Source organism: Hippichthys cyanospilos, chromosome 11 (assembly GCF_059441005.1).
Source record: "Hippichthys cyanospilos isolate Australia breed blue-spotted pipefish chromosome 11, RoL_Hcya_1.0, whole genome shotgun sequence".
Lineage (NCBI taxonomy): Eukaryota > Metazoa > Chordata > Actinopteri > Syngnathiformes > Syngnathidae > Hippichthys > Hippichthys cyanospilos.
In genome coordinates, this window is record NC_142379.1 from 2,040,074 (window position 1) to 2,059,427 (window position 19,354).

At 39.2% G+C, this 19,354-nt stretch overlaps 1 protein-coding gene across 1 annotated transcript in view; it reads left to right on the forward strand.

Annotated features, from left to right (window-relative positions):
* The window catches only part of LOC148415425 (1,4-alpha-glucan-branching enzyme-like), a 63,355-nt gene extending 44,001 nt beyond the window's left edge, over window positions 1–19,354 (forward strand). The window contains exons 13-16 of the mRNA XM_088428164.1: window positions 5,610–5,794; window positions 8,684–8,814; window positions 15,075–15,192; window positions 17,940–19,354. Coding sequence (XP_088284290.1) covers window positions 5,610–5,794; window positions 8,684–8,814; window positions 15,075–15,192; window positions 17,940–18,002 — 497 coding nt within the window. The 3' untranslated portion in view covers window positions 18,003–19,354. The remainder of the gene's footprint in view (window positions 1–5,609; window positions 5,795–8,683; window positions 8,815–15,074; window positions 15,193–17,939) is intronic.

The following is a 19,354-nucleotide window of genomic DNA, read 5'->3' on the forward strand; positions in this document are numbered from 1 at the left end:
GTAGTTAGCGTATCAATTAATTACTTATTTTCATGAGTTAAATACTAAAGTAGTTGATTACTTGGTTCCACTACTAAACGTACTACAGTATGAAAATGAATTGTATAAATGTATAAACTTTATCAATTTAAAGTCTATATTATGGACAATGTGTTACTCCCTACTTTTTTTTATTTTTAGTGTCTTTAAATGAAAAAACTAAAAATGTCTCTGACATTTGGATTTTTCTGAATACGGGCCTCAAATTAAATGCACAGCCTCTAGACCAGCAGTTCTCAAATGGGGTCCATAAACAAAGTTTATAGCGATATTAGTAAATCAAATGTTTTACCTTTTAATGCGGTAACAGAAACAGCACAATTTCTTTTCAAATTAAAAGAAAGTTAACTGGAACATCAAGCAAACTGTGTCTTTTCTTTTGAACTCTTTTATGCTCAAATTATTTGTAACATGAGGCAACTTTTTTTTATTATCTTGACCTTTTACAATATGATGCGTGTCATTATTTTTCAAAGTTTTATACGAATGCGCATTGTTTTAAAAGACACAACTTTCTTGATATTGACAGCCTTTGTTTGGTGTGTTGTTAACGGTGAGCTCATATTTTATGTGCGCCTTATATCTGCCATTCGTCCCCACACACACACACGCCGAAAAACGAAAAGGGAAATATGAAGTCAGGTAAAAGGGTGCGATGACGCCGAGTGTCAGTGGCTCGATGAAGGCAGAGGCACTTAGCCGCGCCGAGCCAGCGCAAATCAATTTCCCCGGCTTGGAAAGTGTCGTTTATTTACTCGTGACCGACGGCGACGCCACGGGATGGATACTGTAACGTCGATGGCATTAACGCCGCGGATGGCGTGAAACGCCTCGCGGGTTTTTATCGCAACATCAGCACACCGCGCCGGCTGACTTTCACAGCTCGCGCGGACTGCTGATAACCTTGCCGATTCACCGGCTGCAATTACCGGGCCGGAAACTTCTCTTGGGGTTACGTACTGTATGTTCAAGACGTTCTCTCTTTTTCAAACTTTTTGTGTGTGTGTGTATATATATATATATATATATATATATATATATATATATATATATACACACGCACGCACACTGACCGCCATGGTTGAATTTTGTCACTGTTGTTGATGGGGTGAAGTGGGAAAAATGGTGTAAAGAGGGGACGAAAAATGTATTATTCCACTTCGTAATGTGAAAAAACGTAAGCCAGGGACACTGTAACCTGGGGGTCCACTGTGTGTATGTATGTGTGTATATACCTCTCTCTCTCTCTCTCTCTCTCTCTCTCTCTCTCTCTCTCTCTCTCTATATATATATATATATATATATATATATATATATATATATATAATATATATATTGTGAATCCTCGCTTCCTTCAATGTACGTTCCAGATATGGATGCACCTTATTGGTCTTTTTTTCCGGTGAATAAAGACTTTGTGTCCTTTTCCAAGCGTATTTTCAACACGCACCCTGCCAGTGTAACTTTTTGTTGTTGTTTTCCATCTCCAATCTGCTCTCGCCTCGCCGCCGCCCTCATTGATCTTCCCTTTTGGCCAGAAATCCCTCCTGTGGTAAACACATTGATCGCGGCGGCTTGTCAGCGCCGCTAATTACTGAGGGGACCGTGTCACTGTCAGCCGCTTATCTGATGCGCGTCTGGCTTTGACCGCTAATGAGATGTCTGACGTAACCTCTTGTAAACATGGCCACCCCCCCCCCCCCCCCCCCTTGAACAGAACGCCATGGTGATACTTGTGATTTCTGCACATACGGCACTATCTCGTATCAACTTTCAGGCCTGATTGGCTCGTATCTATTCCGTAATTGTATTGACTTGAAACACAATAAATCGTGTTTTTATGATGCGCCAAAGAGCCAGTTGTTTTGCATCTACTATTTTCCTGATGTACCACAGGAATAGGAGTATTACGATCTAGATTTGATCACTTTGTATCAATGAAACAGCAATATTATATCTATTTTATCTTCATAATTTGTCAAAGAAACAATCGGGCAATGGTGTCCAAGCTACGGCCCGGGGGCCATTTGCGGCCCGCCATCTACACGTTTGCGGCCCGTAGCGTTTTCGAAATTGATATCTAAAAGGTAATAAAGACGTTTTTGATGGTGAGCACTGTTAGAAACGTAAAATTCTTGATAAAAATAATAATTACTGCAAAATAATTAAGACGTACAAAATATACTGCTCCTCATTCTGCTCAGCATTAAAATCATTCAAATAGATTTGTTGATATCGTGCAGAAACCCTGTGAAAGGAACAGCGCTATACACTAAATCTAGTTGTAATTATTATCTGTGAAAGAAACTCACAGCAGAATTATATTTCATTTACATTGTGTACTAGATAAATGTTGTTCCAAGACCCTGTTAATCTTTCTAAAGTTTGCAGTACTTATACACTACTTTATTCTAGCCATAACGATGTTGGTTTACGATTGCGCACGTACAAATTAACTAAAGCGAAAATATTTCCCCTCGTGTCTTCCAACATGATTTTATATGAGAGTGGATTTGGGGTTTATTTTGCCTGCGAGGTAGTAGAGGAAGAAGGCAATTATGGCTGTGATGAATGGAGGCGTATGAGGAGGAACGTTTGGTGAGGAAAGAGCAACGATTACCTGGCGGAGGTGTGTCCAATCCGTTTCTCTCAAACGGGGATTAAACGCGAGACGGGAAGCTTTTATGCCGCTCTGCATCAATCTGCTCAGAGAACCCATCACAGTAGCGGGAGGAAAAGAAAAACTTGCTAGCGTGATCCTGAGAACACCTGACCCGTATTGCCTTGTTTATTTGGTGTTTTTATATATATATATATATATATATATATATATATATATATATATATATATGTATATATATATATATATATATATATATATATATATATATGTATATATATATATATATATATATATATATATATATATATATATATATATATATATATATATATATGTATATATATATGTATATATATATATATATATATATATGTATGTATATATATATATATATATATATGTATGTATATATATATATATATATATATATATATATATATATATGTATGTATATATATATATATATATATATGTATGTATATATATATATATATATATATATATATATATATGTATGTATATATATATATATATATATATATATATATATGTATGTATATATATATATATATATATATATATATGTATGTATATATATATATATATGTATGTATATATATATATATATATATATATATGTATATGTATATGTATATATGTATATGTATATGTATATATATGTATATGTATATGTATATATATATATATATATATGTATATATGTATATATATATGTATATATGTATATATATATATATATATATATATGTATATATGTATATATGTATATATATATATATATATGTATATATGTATATATGTATATATATATATATATATATATGTATATATGTATATATATATATATATATGTATATATGTATATATGTATATATATATATATATATATATGTATATATGTATATATATATATATATATATATGTATATATATATATATATATGTATATGTATATATATATATATATATATATATATGTATATGTATATATATATATATATATATGTATATGTATGTATATGTATATACACATACACCGTATTTTCCGCACTATAAGCCGCACCTAAAAGCCTTAATTTTTTTAAAAAGTGGATGGTGCGCCTTATAATCAGGTGCGCCTTAAATATGGATCAATATTGAGATTGGGAAACGAACCGATAAAGTAAGCTTTACCTGTTTCTTTTTTGTGTTTACAGTTGAACAATATTGCTCATATTGACATTGAGTTAGTATGCTATGAGAGTTTAGAGTTATTATTTGAGTTATTATTACTTTGAGTATTACTATATTGTGATTGAACAAGTTATAATCCGGTGCGCCTTGTATATGGAAAAAGTTTTAAAATGTCATTAACTGAGGGTGCGCCTTAGAATCCGGTGCGCCTTATAGTGTGGAAAATATGGTGTATATACATATATAAATATATGGTACCAGGCTGGTGATAGGGTTAGGGTTAGGTGAAAATTCGCACATATAACATCTATTGAAATGAGGAAACTCATAGAATTATTTAAATCATATATATATTTTTTTTAATTATTCGGGCGATTAATCCCAAAGCCAGAAAATCCACAGGTCAATGGCGGCCAGCCTTCTTGACACAGCAGCACGTTCTGCAAGGCTACCTTTTGCGCATAACAGCAATCGGGGAAAAAGACGTCTCTGACGGAACTAATGACAAAAATAAATGCTTTTATTTGCTACTTTAATCCTGGCTGCATTGCGGTGTTGACAGGCCGGGCCTGATCGTTCGCTACTCCTTTAACAGCCACATAATGAAATTCATTAGCGTCTGCTGTCAATCTCCCTTACGTCTGCTCGGTCCTATTACCTCCACCGTTTTTTCTTTGGATTCTTGAAGGCGGGTATAAACAAGCAGCATTTATTGCGTTGTCGCGCGGCTTCATCCGGCTGCACGTGCCTCGCCACCTCTGCCGGGAATTCAATTATAGCCGGCTGTTGTTTTATGAGGTTGACGTGACATCCGCTGATGGATTCATTAACTCATCTCTCACCGTGGCGCCGGAGAGGCACGGCGGCTCTTTTACCTCCTAGCGCTCCCGCGGGGTTTGTCCCGTTTTACGCGCGGCCCGATTGGCCACCTGGAATGACGGTCGATACCTTTGAAATGATTGTTGGCATTCAAGAGGCAAATGCGGGACGGTGGAAGCTTTTTTTCAAGAGATCAATGAAATACGAATTTGTTCAATGGCTTGCTAGAATCAATAATTAAGTGTCATAATTTATAATAATCACTTTATAGTTTAGAAGCCTAAAATCGTCCAAATTCTCACAGTGGTAAATATTCTCAGACTTTTGTTGAAGTTTGTTTGTAGTTTCTCCCTTTCTTAGTCCTGGTTTCATGAACCAAATGTCACACTCCACAATCCTGCTGACCAAAAGTCCTGACGAATGATGAATGTCGGACCAGCAAAAAAACCCAAAATATTCCACCTCTGATTAACATTGCGTTGATTTGAAATAAGACATGTATATACTTTGAAAACAATGCTCAAGATTTGAGCGTTTTTGCTTGGCTTGTTGTTTGGCTAGTTGTTATTGTTTTTTTAATCAGATTTTAATATATACACACACACACGCCAATTAGTTGACAGAAAAACTGATTCTTGAATTAATTTTTAGTTGCAGTCCCAGTCCTGGAAGGTCTGTAATCTAGACACGGTCACATGTTGTTTTTATCGGCTGTCAAAACGGGGCAGGAAGAGGAAGTGCTCGGGGGCCGTTTGCGTCCAAGCAGGAAGAAGAAATCAAAGCTTCACGGCTCCCGACATAAAAAGCGAGATGCTCCGCTGAGATTGCGCGCGGGTCGCCGACCGTTTGCCGCTTGAAAAAGAAGCTGAAACGGCGGCAGGGTCCATGCTAATCGACGGCGACGCCTCACTCTATTTTTGTCGGCTCGCCGCAGGGAACGAGTTCGGTCACCCCGAGTGGCTGGATTTCCCCCGGAAGGGCAACGACGAGAGCTACCACTACGCCCGCCGGCAGTTCAACCTGGTGGACATGGCGCACCTGCGCTACCGCCAGCTCTACAATTTTGACCGGGACATGAACCGCACTGAGGACAAGTACGGATGGCTGGCCTCCGCGCCGGTAAGGAGTTGGGATACTTTTTTTCATTCTTTCAAAAATCCAAATCAGTCTCATTGAGAGACGCGGTTATTCAAGGCAATATGAATCAGAACGCTGTGTTTACATCAGTAAGGATGCACGGAACATAACTTCATAACAAAGAAAATGTCTGACTTGATGAGAAAACGTTACTACGTTTTATATATATATATATATATATATATATATATATATATATATATTGTGGCGAAGCGAAGGAACCACGCGTCGCTGTGCTAGTGGAGATCTTTACTCTTCGCATGCCATCACAAAACTGATACAACAAAGTCCAAAACAGCAAAGACAAAGCCAACAGGTTCAAAGCATCAAAGGATCATAGCGACATGCCTACTGGGTGAGAGACATGGTCCTAGTGTCCGCCACAATATATATATATATATATATATATATATATATATATACTTGTATGAATAATATATAAACAAGTTATATATAAATAATTATTTCATATATTCATACAACTATACAATTAATAATTAATATATATGTATATGTTATATACAATTTATACATATGATAACCTAACATTCATAGTTTATGGAAAAAATAGCTATTCATAGCTCGTGCTTAACTTGCTGAACTGCCACTATGACATAATTAGTAAGTTTAGTAAACCCATCTTGTAAAGCGCCCAATTTGTGCCAAAACTTGATTTCATGATTTTGCTGTTTTTTCAAATAGTCTGATTTTGACCGTGTTTTTCAAACTATTTTGATTTATGTTCCATCACGGCCATATAAAGTAAAAGATTTTTTTTAAATAATTAACAGGGAATGTACTTGAGTCCCGCCCCTCTTGAAAAAATTTGGGCGGGGTTTAAAAATGTCTCGTTTTTGGGTTGTATAGAACATAGAGCGACGCGTGATCTCGGATTCTTTTTTAGGTCTAAACTTTTCATTTTTGACCCAGCGACCGTTTTGTTGTAAGACGCTGATTGTCAAGCGGACAGAAGAAGATAAGCGACCTTGGCGAGATTTCCCCGGCCCTCAGATTTATTAGCTCCCACCCGCCGTGGCCGCTCTTCAATTAATAGCGGTGCTTAGCCGCGCTAGCGAGATGATGTAAACGCGGAGTAAATGCATCGGGATTAGGCGCCAGTGTGCGTAATTGATTGGCGGCGAGTACGCGGTGGCGCCTGAGAGCCTCTTCACCTTGTTACTCTCCTGACCGCCGCCGCGTCGTCGTCCTCCGATGCGAACTCGGAATAATTACAATCATGTCTGCCGCTCGCCCGACATTTTTTTTTTCTTCTTCTTCATATCGATCGCGAGTCATTTACTTTTATTTCCCAAGCGCTTGGAAGTGAAGTGAAGAAAAGTTGCACTGAACTCATCATCTGACTGTTTTTTTTTTTAACCTTCAATTTATTTGAAGTCGTTAGAATCAAAGTTGGCTGAACAACGTATGCTACGTGTTTTTATTTGTATTTAATTATGAAACGTTGGAAGGGACTCGATCAAGTGGTGATATTCAAACAAATAAGAGTGCGCAAGCGTAGCTATGAGAAAACATGGCTCATTTATTCCAATAATTTAGGTGACATGAATTCAGTTGAAAAAATGAGAATGCACGCCACATCTCGGCGCTGCTGGATCAAAGCGCTGGAGCGGAGTCTGGAATGGATTGTTTGCATATGACGGATAATGTCTTGAGATTTTGGATGGAGACTGATTCTACAGTTCCATGGTCATATGCTTTGTAAATACTATACACAATGAAATTCTTATTCTGTTCACTTCCCAGAGCGGACTTACATTCAACACAATAGACATAATAATAAAGTAGGCAATAAAAAAAAATACATCTGATATAGGACTGGTATCAGTAACAGATTGATATGGACCTGATTTACAAAGTAAGGATGTCTGGATCCTGACCATGCGATGAAAAATTGAGACCAATCACATCATTTTCAGCTGATTGGAAAATGTCTTTTATTATTTTTATTTTTTTTAACTTTTTTTATGGTTTGATATCTGATACTGCTCCATTGTTTATTTAAAAAAATAGCATAAAAATCCAAATAAGCAGCAGAATTTGAATGTCAACTGAGGTATATATTATTATATTATACTAATTCTAATAACTAATGTTATGGATTCATGAAAAGAGACTTTTTTTTTTTTTTACATGGTCTCCCGCCCTCCAGAAAGTCCAATTGGTTGAAAAAAAAAAATAAAAATAAGGATAAAAAAAGTGCACTGGCATAAATGAGCCAAAAAAAAACAAAACATAATCTGAAATGAGTTTCTGATGTAATAATAATAATCATGATGATTTCCTGCACTGGTGGAATTGGGCTATTGACTATTATTTTTTTTTTTCAATTCCCCTGTGGAGAAGTTCTTCTCAAATTAAAAATGAATTAATGAATATATAAAACTAAATCTCACTGGTGAAAATGTGCTTCTGAAACGTTTTCTTTTGCATGTTTATTTTTTTTCAGTGGTAGAATTGGGCTTCTGTGAGTAAAAAAGGAGAAAAAAAGATTGTCATTTTTGCTGGCCCGATTGGGCTTCCATACAACCCATATCAATTCCGTGCTGGGTTATAAAAAAAAAAAAAAAAAAAAGCAAGGAACGTCTTCTTTCTTCAGCACTTTGAGACCTGTTGTGGATGTCGTTTCATCCTCCGGGGAATACGCGCGGCTCTGACATTGATAACGCCCGCTAACGAATCATTAGCATGAGTCCGGTCGAACCCGAGCGCTCGGCGCCGAACCCTTGTGACAAGCGCCACCTGGAATCCCGCTGATACATAGCGCGCCGTATTGTAATCCTCTAAATCCGCGCACGGGAGAGGAGGATGATGACTATTCATGGCGTGGCGTGCGCCCGTGTCCCCCCGCAGGCCTTTGTGAGCGCCAAGCACCAGGAGGACAAGGTCATCGTGTTTGACAGGGCCAACGTGCTTTTCATCTTCAACTTCCACCCCAGCAAAAGCTTCCAGCACTACAAGGTGGCCGTGCAGGCGCCGGGAAAGTATCCTTCCTCGCAATACTCTTACTTTTTTTTTTTTGGCTTTTTTTATACTAGTAACAGGTGGGCAACTTAGGTTCATTTTTTGCCGGTCCCAAATTTGTCATTTTTTGGAGCCCCGCCCCCTCTCCGTCATCGTCGGTCCGTCATTTTTTCAAACCAGATTAAATTGAAATCCTCAGTCCGTCTGTGTGTTTTTGCCCAACCTTCCGCCACCACTAGAGGGCGAATTTTTACTTTTTTTTTCATTCATTCTTGTACTTGCACTTGAGTATTTATTCAGTTTTTGTATTTACACCTAAAGGTAACACCATGCCTGTCGTTCTACAGTTACACCGCAATTGAAACGTACTACAGTAATATAAGTGTAACACGAAAACAAAGCATCGCCCTCTAGTGGTGGTTTAGGGTTGGGTAGAAATTCACAGACACTGAACACCTGTTTTGACGATGTATAGTTTACGGTTTGTTTTGATGCTTTTTGTTAGATGTTTTTACTGTAGATCAATGACCCAAATCGGGTCGAAAACGACTTAAGGAGATCAAACGCCAACTACCATTTATTTGCGCTCCTGCGTAATGTCGTCTGTAATGCGGCGTGCCCTTAAAAAACGGTAAACTTGAGTTTACTATTTGTAAAAGTCAATGTAGCTGTTCCGGCAACTTGAAACAATTTACAATGACAATTTGTAACGGCGAATGAGCAAGGCACAGGTTTTCATTTGCAATGAGCCCGCTCGGTTTTCAACGCTTTGAACAGCTCGCATCCACTTGAAAGCCTTTGGAGGGGGCACATTAGTGCAATTCCCCGCTTTTTATCGTATAAATTGTTTGGCAGTTATTAAAGCGGATTGCATGTTTAGATCCGCATTTAGTCTGGAGTGTGTTACGTCGCTTGTTACGGGAGACAAAAGCGGCGCGGAGGATAAAAATAAAAGCTACGCAGCAGGAGGCAAACATGGCCGCCGTGTTTATTTGCAGGACGGGGGTGGGGGAAAAAAAAGAACAACAGCAGCGGCTGCTAATCTCTTAATATCGAGCGCTAATCGCAAGCGCGTTTGACGCGGCGTAATTACAACCTCTGTCGATGGGGTGAAGCCGGGGCGCGGCGCTTAATCGCCGCGCCGCTCGCTTTTTGATGTTTTTTAAGGCCAGGCCTCCGATGCCGGCTGCTGTCACGATACGACATGGCTGACAAAATGTGAGTTGTGTGTGAGAGCATTTGAGTGTGAGTATATGAATGTAATAACAGGCAACAGAGTGCGTCTGTGTGCTTGTTTGCGAGTGTGACAGCGTATGAGTGAATGTGAAGTCTCCTTATGAGGGTGTGTATGAGAGCATTAGTGAGAAGCAGAATTTTCATACGTGAAAGTAAGATGAAAATGTGTGTGTGTGTTAGTTGATGAAAGAGCGAGAACTTTTAGGTGAATGTGTGTGTGCGTCAACGTGAGAGTGTATACATGTGTTTGTGAGAGTGAATGTCAGGGTCATCTTTTGAGTGTGAATGAGAGCACGTCTGAGAGAACAAGACAAAAATGTCTGTGTGCTAGTATATGAGAGAGTGAAAATACGTGAATGCATGTGTGCATCAATGTGAGAATGTATACGTGTTTGTGGATGTGAATGTCAAGGTTATCTTATGAGTGCGTATGAGAGCATGTGTCATCGCGTTAGCAGGTTAGTGTATATATGTGTGAGCTTACATTTTTATGAGAGTGAATGAAAGGGTCTGCTTGAGTGTGTTGTGTATGAGTGAGAATATTAATTTGTGAGTGTGTGGCAATTATGTGTTTTGGAGATAGTGTGTGAGAGTGCAAGTGTGTTGTGTGAGAGCAATGCGAGTGTATGAGAGACCATTTTTAACCAAGTGGGTGTGTGGAAATAAGTGTGTATGTGTTTTGTGGATAGGTTGTGAGTGAACGTGTGTTGTGTGAGAGTGCAAGTGTGTTTGTGAGAGAGTAAAAATAAGAGCATGTAAGCACCAGCATGTTTGTGTATACGTGTTTGTGAGAGTGAGTGAAAGTGTTATATTAATGTGTGAGTGTGTAGAAGTGGGTGTGTCTTTTGTAGATGTTTGTGAGAGTGCAAGTGTGTTGTGTGAGAGCAATGTGAGTGTACGAGAGACAAATTTTAACTGAGTGGGTGTGTGGAAATAGGTGATTGTCTTTTATGGATAGTTTGTGAGAGTGAACGTGTGTCGTGTGAGAGTGCACATGTGTTGTGAGAGAGTAAAAATGAGAGCGCAAAAATGTTTGTGTATATGTGTTTGAGAGTGAGTGAAGGTGTCAGCTTATGAGAGTGCACAATGACAATATTAATGTGTGAGTGTGTAGAAATGGGTGTGTGTTTTGGAGATGTTTGTGAGAGTGCAAGTGTTTGTGTGAGAGTAAAAATGAGAGAGTTTAAACTGGAGCATATTTGCAAATGTGTGTGAGGTTGCATGCATGTGAGACGGAAAAGTGCGTGTGTGTGTGCGTGTGTGTGTGTGCGCGCATGTTTGCGTGTGTGAGAGGAGCAAAGCGAAGTGGGCTCCGGGAGATGCAGATGCTCCGACGGGAAGCGTGCGCCGAGGATCCAATTAGGGGGCCAAGACGGATGAAAGTGCCACTCAAAGGCAGCCGAGGTAAACACGGACTAGCTGAAAGAGCGCAAAAGTGCTTTTTCATTACACCGCGCCTGTCACACGCTCAAACTTTCCTGCGCGCCGCGCCGGGGTCGGCCAGGTCACCGAGCTGAAAAGAATCGCCGCTCGCGCTTGACTCCGCTGCATTGTTTTCAACCGCGAGCTAAAAGCAGACAAGTTTCCCCGCCGTTGAGAAGCCTTCCCATGTGACTTTGTGGCAAACGCTCTCATCTATAAGCTGCAGGGCTCAAATCACGAGTAAAAAGTCGTAATCAGAAAATACGGTTCACAAATCGTCAATCATACCATGACCAATGTAGAAAGTTTAATAAAGGGTTTGTAACAAGAATCCGCCCAGGCAAACTTTTCACCTTATCCTAACTTACCTTAACTTACTAACGGATTGGAAATTGTGAATCACCCTTTCATGGCGTCACCCTGTTATTGATACTTCCAAACGATCTGTGTTTACCTCCCATTTCCTCCTCAAATTGGTGGTTGGACTTTTGAGGGACGATGTCTTTGTCAGCTGCGGCGGATGGGCGCGGTCGCTCCCCAAAGCACGGCCGTCATCAAATGCGATTAGAAGGCCGCGATGGAGGAAATGTCATCGATTTTGTCCAATAAGCCGGGAGGAACGTTGCGTTTGGCAGGCGTGATTGCAGACATTGACGAATTGAAAACAATCCGGCCGTGAGCGCGATTGCAGAGCTGGACGTGAATTTAGTTCTTCATCGGCTCGTCTTTTTTTCTGCGCAGGTCCTGAAAAAATATCTTTGTCTTAGCCGTTGTCCACCTAATAAAAAGAAAGTAAATGTAATGGATTATAAATAGAATGCAAGGAGAATCTGCATTTCTTTCTGTAACTCTTCAAGGTCCTCTTTATCTAAAGTACCAAAGACAACATGATCTTATTTGTCCAGGTTCTGAAGAGACAAAGCAGCCCCAAATAGCATATACTGTAGAAAATATCAATTTTGCAGGATTTCTCCCAAAGACATGAAAATCATCAAATCTTTTCTTTTTTTTTTTCCCAATTTCTCTATCGCCATTTCTGTCCAGTGTTTTTTATATGGTTGAGTCGGAAGTGAGGCCTGCAGTTCTTTGGATGTCATTCTGGGTTCTTTTGTGACTTCCGAGAAAAGTCATTGTAAGTAAGTCATTAAGACTAATTTTGCCTGGTTTGCGCCATTTGTTTTTTTTAGAAAAGACTTTCTAACACTTACGCTTTTGGATTTCTTTCTTTCATAGCGATGAAGAAATTTTTGTGACAGTGTGTGGCCTGCGTCAATTTGCCTGCAAAGCGCTGTTGAGTAATGTTTTTATTTTTATTTTTTTATGCTCGTTTCTGCCAGTGGGCCTAATTTATTTATTTGTGTCTTTATCTTCATCTTTTATTTGAACTGTCAGAAGTTACTGCCAGTTAAAAAAAAAAAAAAAATCCACCGGCAGAAACAAGATACTGCAAAAATTGAATAGTATTGAGTATATTTTTCTTTTCAAATTAGGAGCACATTAACTCATTCAATACCAGGAACGCATATTTCTCAATAAGTCCAGACAAGCAATTCCAGATACTTAAATATTGATTTGATACTTAAGTATCTAGAAGTTAATGTACTTCAATATCTCTTTAATACTTCATTATCTGGGATTTAATGTCTGGACTCTTAAAAAACGTAATAATACGTCTCTCTGGCATTGAATGAGTTAATTACTACTAAACTTGTTACATTGACCCCATGCAAAGTTTTATCTGCCTTCATTTTGTTAGAAACGATGTCAATGACAACGAAGCAGCATTTCTTCTTCTTTTTCCACGCTATTTTCTACGAAACGTACACGCCATTTTCTACAAAATTTAGTTTTGAAGCATGAAACACAGAATATAACTGAATTTTATCCTGCGAAAGTTTGTTTTGCGTTTTCTACGGAGTTAAAAATGTCATCGAAAATAAAAAAAAGGAGAGATTTTAACCTCGGGTTTTCGCCACGTTGTTTCTCGAACAAAATAATCACGAAAAAATGGAAAATTTCACAAACTTTTCCTGTTTTATAGGCCCGTGTGGAAATTTTCTCACGAGAACTGACCGAGACTAAGGAATCGGATAAATTACCAAGACCGCTAATCTCTTAATTTCCACCCTCATCCATCATATCGTCGCAAATTAAAGTCGAATAAAAGACGGCATGTTCAGAATCCGACCGTGAACTTTGCATACCGGCGAAATGCGCATAATACAAGCGTCCCATTGTGAATAAGTGGCAGCACTCAAGAGTGTGGCGCACAAGGACTTTCTGGAGAGTCTCAGGCATTGAAAGCAACGTACAAAAGTACTTTTCAATGACATTCACCCCAGAGAATGAGTTTTGGATGGGCCGCTAAGTGCGCACGGGATGGCATCTTCATCCCTCTTGGCCGGCCCCCGTCATCTTTACCCCCGCGTCCTTCACGTGGAGAACCGGCCCTCCGTTTAACTCGTCTTTTTGATTGCGCTTGGGTTGTGGGCCGTTTCCATCCGCACAAATTGGATTGCTCAGTTTAGGTTTTTTTGTGTGTGTGTGTGCGTGATGGACGAGCTTATGTCTTCCCGGGCATGGTGGCTAGATTGGAAAAGCAAATAGATGTGTCGGAAGATTGCTCGGCTCTCTGCGGGAAAAGACGGGGGAGTTTCTTCTTTGCTGTAAAGCTGCCGGGGTTTTGGCTTGAGCCCTTTCTTAGTGCTCCCTTTGGCCTTGGCGGCACCTTGTGCGGCTGCGGGTTGAATGTGAAAGAGAAGTGGGCTTGTTTGGATCGGGGAAGGATCGCGTCTGAAGCTCTCCGGTCAGAGGCAGTCCGTACTTAGGCCCGCTTGACGCCTGAAGTCGGCTACGTTGGCCTAGTGGGGGAGATAACGTATTTTCCGCACTATAAGGCGCATCGGGTTAAGGTGTAACTTCAAAGGCCTGTTTAAAACCGTGTTCATATACAGGGCGCACTGCATTATAAGACACATAGAATAGAAGCTACAGTAGTGGCTGGGATTGCATTATGCTGGAAATAAGTATCGTATTATTCCACACAATAGGGCGCATCGGGTTAAAGTGTAACTTCAAAGGCCTGTTTAAAACCGTGTTCATATACAGGGCGCACTGCATTATAAGGTGCATAGGACAGAAGCCGCAATATGGCCTGGGGTTGCGTTACGCTTTTATAGAAATAAGTCCCGTATTTTCCACACTATAAGGCACACCGGATAAAGGTTCACCTTCGATGAATGGCTTGTTTTAAAACCGAGTTCATATGTAGGGCACACCGCGTTATAGGGCACATAGAATAGAAGCTACAGTAGTGTCTGGGATTGCATTATGATGGAAATAAGTACCGTATTTTCCACACTATAAGGCGCACCGGATTAAGATGCACCTTCAATGAATCGGCTATTTTAAAACTGTTCATATATAGGGCACACAGCATTATAAGGCACATAGAATAGAAGCTACAGTAGGGCCTGGGATTTGCTTTATTATAATAACTTGAAATAATCCACAATGTCAGAAAAGTCCATCGGCAAACTTGTCACGTGACCCCTCTGCCAGTTAATGTGGATATAAAGTCATCACTGTAAGTCATCTGCTTTCCTTAAGCGCTGCGCGTCAGGTACAAAATCAAGCTGGATTCTGACGAGGATCTCTACGGCGGCCACGGACGGCTGGACCACAACACCGAGTTCTTCACGGAACCGCAGCCCTTCAACGGACGCGCCCATTCCATGCAGGTACGCGTGCTGATTATTTGTGGAGGAGCTAGTAGCAGCTCAACATTTGTTTTATTTTATTTGTTTGTTTGTTTATTCAGCCAGAAATGCAGAACAGCAACCAAAAAAAAAAATCTAATTTTGAGAGATTTAAATTCCAATTCATACCACCTTCGATTAGTCTAACACTTAAAAAAATGAAAATAGTAAGTATCTGGGATCGAAGCATAGCAAAAAAAAAAACAAAAACGTAAAAATACGTCTTTGGCATTGAATGGATTAATGTTTTGTGTACACTCAATGAAAATGAAAATATTTTCCATGTGTAATGAATACCTTTAAACCTTTAAATAAATACCTTCAAATGCGTCCAAGGCAATATTTGTCGTCTATGGCTATCAATGTAAAAAAGTTATTTTTTAACGTCGATAGCCGTCAACGGCAGTAAATATGTTATAGACAAAATATACATTTTCCACCTGAAATAGGCTAAAAACACTTATAATCTATTTAGATTCCTTGCTATGATGAACAATATTTTGTCAGTATGATGTCATCACGTGTCCTGTTTTTTTATATAGTACACTTACAGTTACATTTATTTACTCAACTGCAGATGGTAGTTGGTGTCTGGGTTAAAAAAAAAAAAAAGTCTTTTTTTTCTGTTATTCCAATGAAATTATAACTCCCAAAATGAACTCGACAACACTTTCATGTATCCTGTTAAAGAGTACTCATTAGTTTGCATCCCACTGAGAACTGTTCCTAATATTTTGAACAAACAAGTTAGCCGACACTGGCCATGCCGCCCTGTGTTCTTCCGTGCCAAATGAGTGCCTTTTAATAAAAAAAAAAAAAAAAAAAAAGAACTTTGGATCCTCATTACCCAACGTTGGGGATGTAAATGATTCAGCGCGTTACCTTTTCATGTGCCGCGCGGAGAAATGCTCACGGGGTGAACGACTCAAGGCGCCCGGTTTTGTTGACGCGAACTCTGCGTGAACTTCGCCACCTCGCTAATGCAAACGGCGCTGCGCTTAAGCAGATAAGGAAGTGCTTCTTCTTCTTGTCTTTTTTTTTCTCGTTTGTTTTTTTTTCCATCAAGGACCGACTTCCTCTACTTTGACGCCACTTTAGCCAGCGCGGTCATGTGACCGCCAATATCTGCAGACTAGACTAAGCTAGCTTGCTAACTTTTATGAGATAACGTGCTAATTGCTAGCTTAAATCACTTGTGGTTTATTACTGTAAAGTGAAAACATTTCCTTAAAAAAAAAGACCACTTTTTGATGTTGCACAACAAATTATTCACACTGAGCTTTCCTAAAAAGAGAAAAAAAGTTGCACTTTCTGAAAAAGAAGAGTATTAATGTACTTTTTAAAAAAGAAAATAATTGCACTTCCCCATGAAACATATTTTCCTTAAAAAGGTAAACCATCAATGTTGCACATTGATACTGTCGTTTCCCAAAAAGAAGACAAATGTTTGATGTACTTTTCCTCAAAGACTACAAACTAATGTTGTGTTTTTATAAAAAAAAGAAAAAAACTGATGCACTTTCTGAAAAGAAGACAAGCTATCAATCTATCAGAATACTACTTTCCTTAAAATTGAGTTAAAACATCAGATTGACTTTCCTAAATAGAAAACTAGCACTTTCTTATGAAGGAACTAGAAATGTTAGACAAACTTTAGATGTTGCACTTTCCAAAAAAGAAGACAAACTGCCGATGTTTCACTTTCTTAAAAAAGAAAATAAAGTTGCTGTGCTTCCCTAATAAGAAAACAAATGATTACAAACAATTTCCCTTAAAAATAACGCAGCCCGCCGCTCTTTTGCTCGCGGGTGAACGTTTTGGCCACCGGCGGGCGCCAAAGAGTCAAGGCCGCCCCTCTAAAGTGCACAACCTGATTGAATTGTTTACGGCCCGGCTCCGGCGACTCTGTGGGGAAATCTAAGACCGTTTTATGTCTGCCTGACTTTTTTTTTTCTTTCTTTTTCATGAGATGACTAATGGCGCTCGGTGGCTCTTGGCGCGCCAAGCGCACTCGGAATATCAAACAGATTGATCAAAGTGCTGATTAGCGGCAGATGCCTCGTTCTAAAAATATCACGCCGCAGTTCCGTATGTAGCGTGTATATATATTAGGAGTCACGTGATACGTACACGTTCAACCCTCGACATTCGTTTAGTATATTGGATACGAATGTGCTGTATATTGTCCATGAGGGCTCGGTTGTATGGTGGCCCTGAAGTGAAAATGAGACAAAGAAAAAAACGAAGCAAAAGAAAACAAAAGCACCTTTCGAGAAACAATAAAAAAAACAATAAAAAAGAGCACTCAAGAAAAAGAAGTGCGCAATTAAAAAAAAAAGCGCGCAAGAAAAAAGCATGCAAAAAAAGCATACAATAGAAAAAAAGCACACAATAGAAAAAGCAGGATTTTTAATTTCCAGGTATAAGTCAAAATGTCCAAAATGGGCGCCGATAATTATTATGACTCATAACCGGTCAGTCATTAATCCACGCTCTCTTTTGTTCTTGCGTTTTCTTTAGCTTTTTTGTAGGAGACAGAATGTGGAGAAAAATGTAATGATAGCTCCAAAAGTGGAGATTGAACTTAACGTCTTTGGGGCTCATCTAGAATATAAACAAAAGTTTTTTGTTTGTTTGTTTGTTTGTTTGTTTTGTTTTTTTTGGGGGGGGGGAAGCAGGTTTTTTGCATGTTCCAATGTTTAACCGCCTCCCTTTTTTCTAATCTCCAGGTGTACATCCCCTGCAGGACTGCCCTTGTGCTGGCCAATGAGGAGATTGATTACTGTTATTAGACGGCACTCACAGCGTCTGATTGGTCCGTTTGGACCTTCAGCATTTCTTGCGTCCATTCACCTCCAGCCCAACGCATTGTCTTTGTCTTGTAAAACACAATTTTGGCTGCAGGAAAGCAACGCATTCATTTTTACCGTGATAATAATATCAATCGTAGTAATCATGGTCAATTTTTTGGACGATAGAATTATATTTTGCACATTTGGGTGTGGATGTACTGTTTGTGTGGGCGTGGCCACTTTACAATCAGGGTACCATTAATTCTCAGCCAATCACAGGGCACACAGAGACAAAGGACATTTCACATAAACACACCTAAGGGTAATATACCTCCTGTGTCTGTTTTGGGGAAAACGAGAATACCCGGAGAAAACCCAAGCGGGCACGGGGAGAATATGCAAACTTTACGTAGGATTTGCAGTGTCAGAATCGAACCCACGACCTCCACACGTCATCCGGACGTGCTAACCAGTCTTCCACTGAGCTGCCCTGGAATGGTATCAGTAACAAGGTATCGTTGCCGATACCAGCCTGATATCAAGGTATCGCTACTCACGACAGCAGCCGATACAAAATTAGTAGAATCGAAAATTTCTTAGTGTAAAGATTTTGGGGGTGGGGGAGGTTATACATCAATTGTATCAGTGGTATCATCACGGTATCGTACTAGTGACAATTCAAGAATTTAGCACTCTTCCTCGTATCAATCTGAAAAAAATACGGAACAATTTCATTATAGAAATTTAAATGTTAACCTAATCACTGCCATTGACGACTATAGACGTCTTAATTTTACTGGCAGTGAATGAGTCTCTAAGATCACTAAAATCACGAAGAAAATTGCATGCGGAAAAATCACAGATCAAAAATTTTCCCCTGGGTGTAGAGTGGTGAAAGTGGGGTGTACCATCTTCAGCATACCCCCAAAATTGTGTTGACATGTTTTTAAAGGTACCCTTGTGGTAAGATGGCGCCTTGTCAGTATTACCAGCACTTCAATCATTTTTTTTTTTTGGGGGGGGGGGGCATTGTAAAGGGTGGACATGCTGTAATTTGCACTGAACAAATGGAATTCATGAAATAGGAAAAGACGAGCTTTGACAACATTTTGGAGTGTTTTGTCATGGCAAGTGATATATTTTTTTTTCCGATGTAGAATATTAAAATGTGCCATCTCGCAGCATTTTTCTCTTTTTTTTTTGCTGCTCAGTACAACCCAAATGTCACTTTCTAAATATTGCATATTGTGTTGTGTGTATTTCGATATAGAAACTGTTTTACACATGTACTTCATTCACCTCTTATAAATTATCTTAAATCAACTCATCAATAAATGTGTACGTGCTTTTTA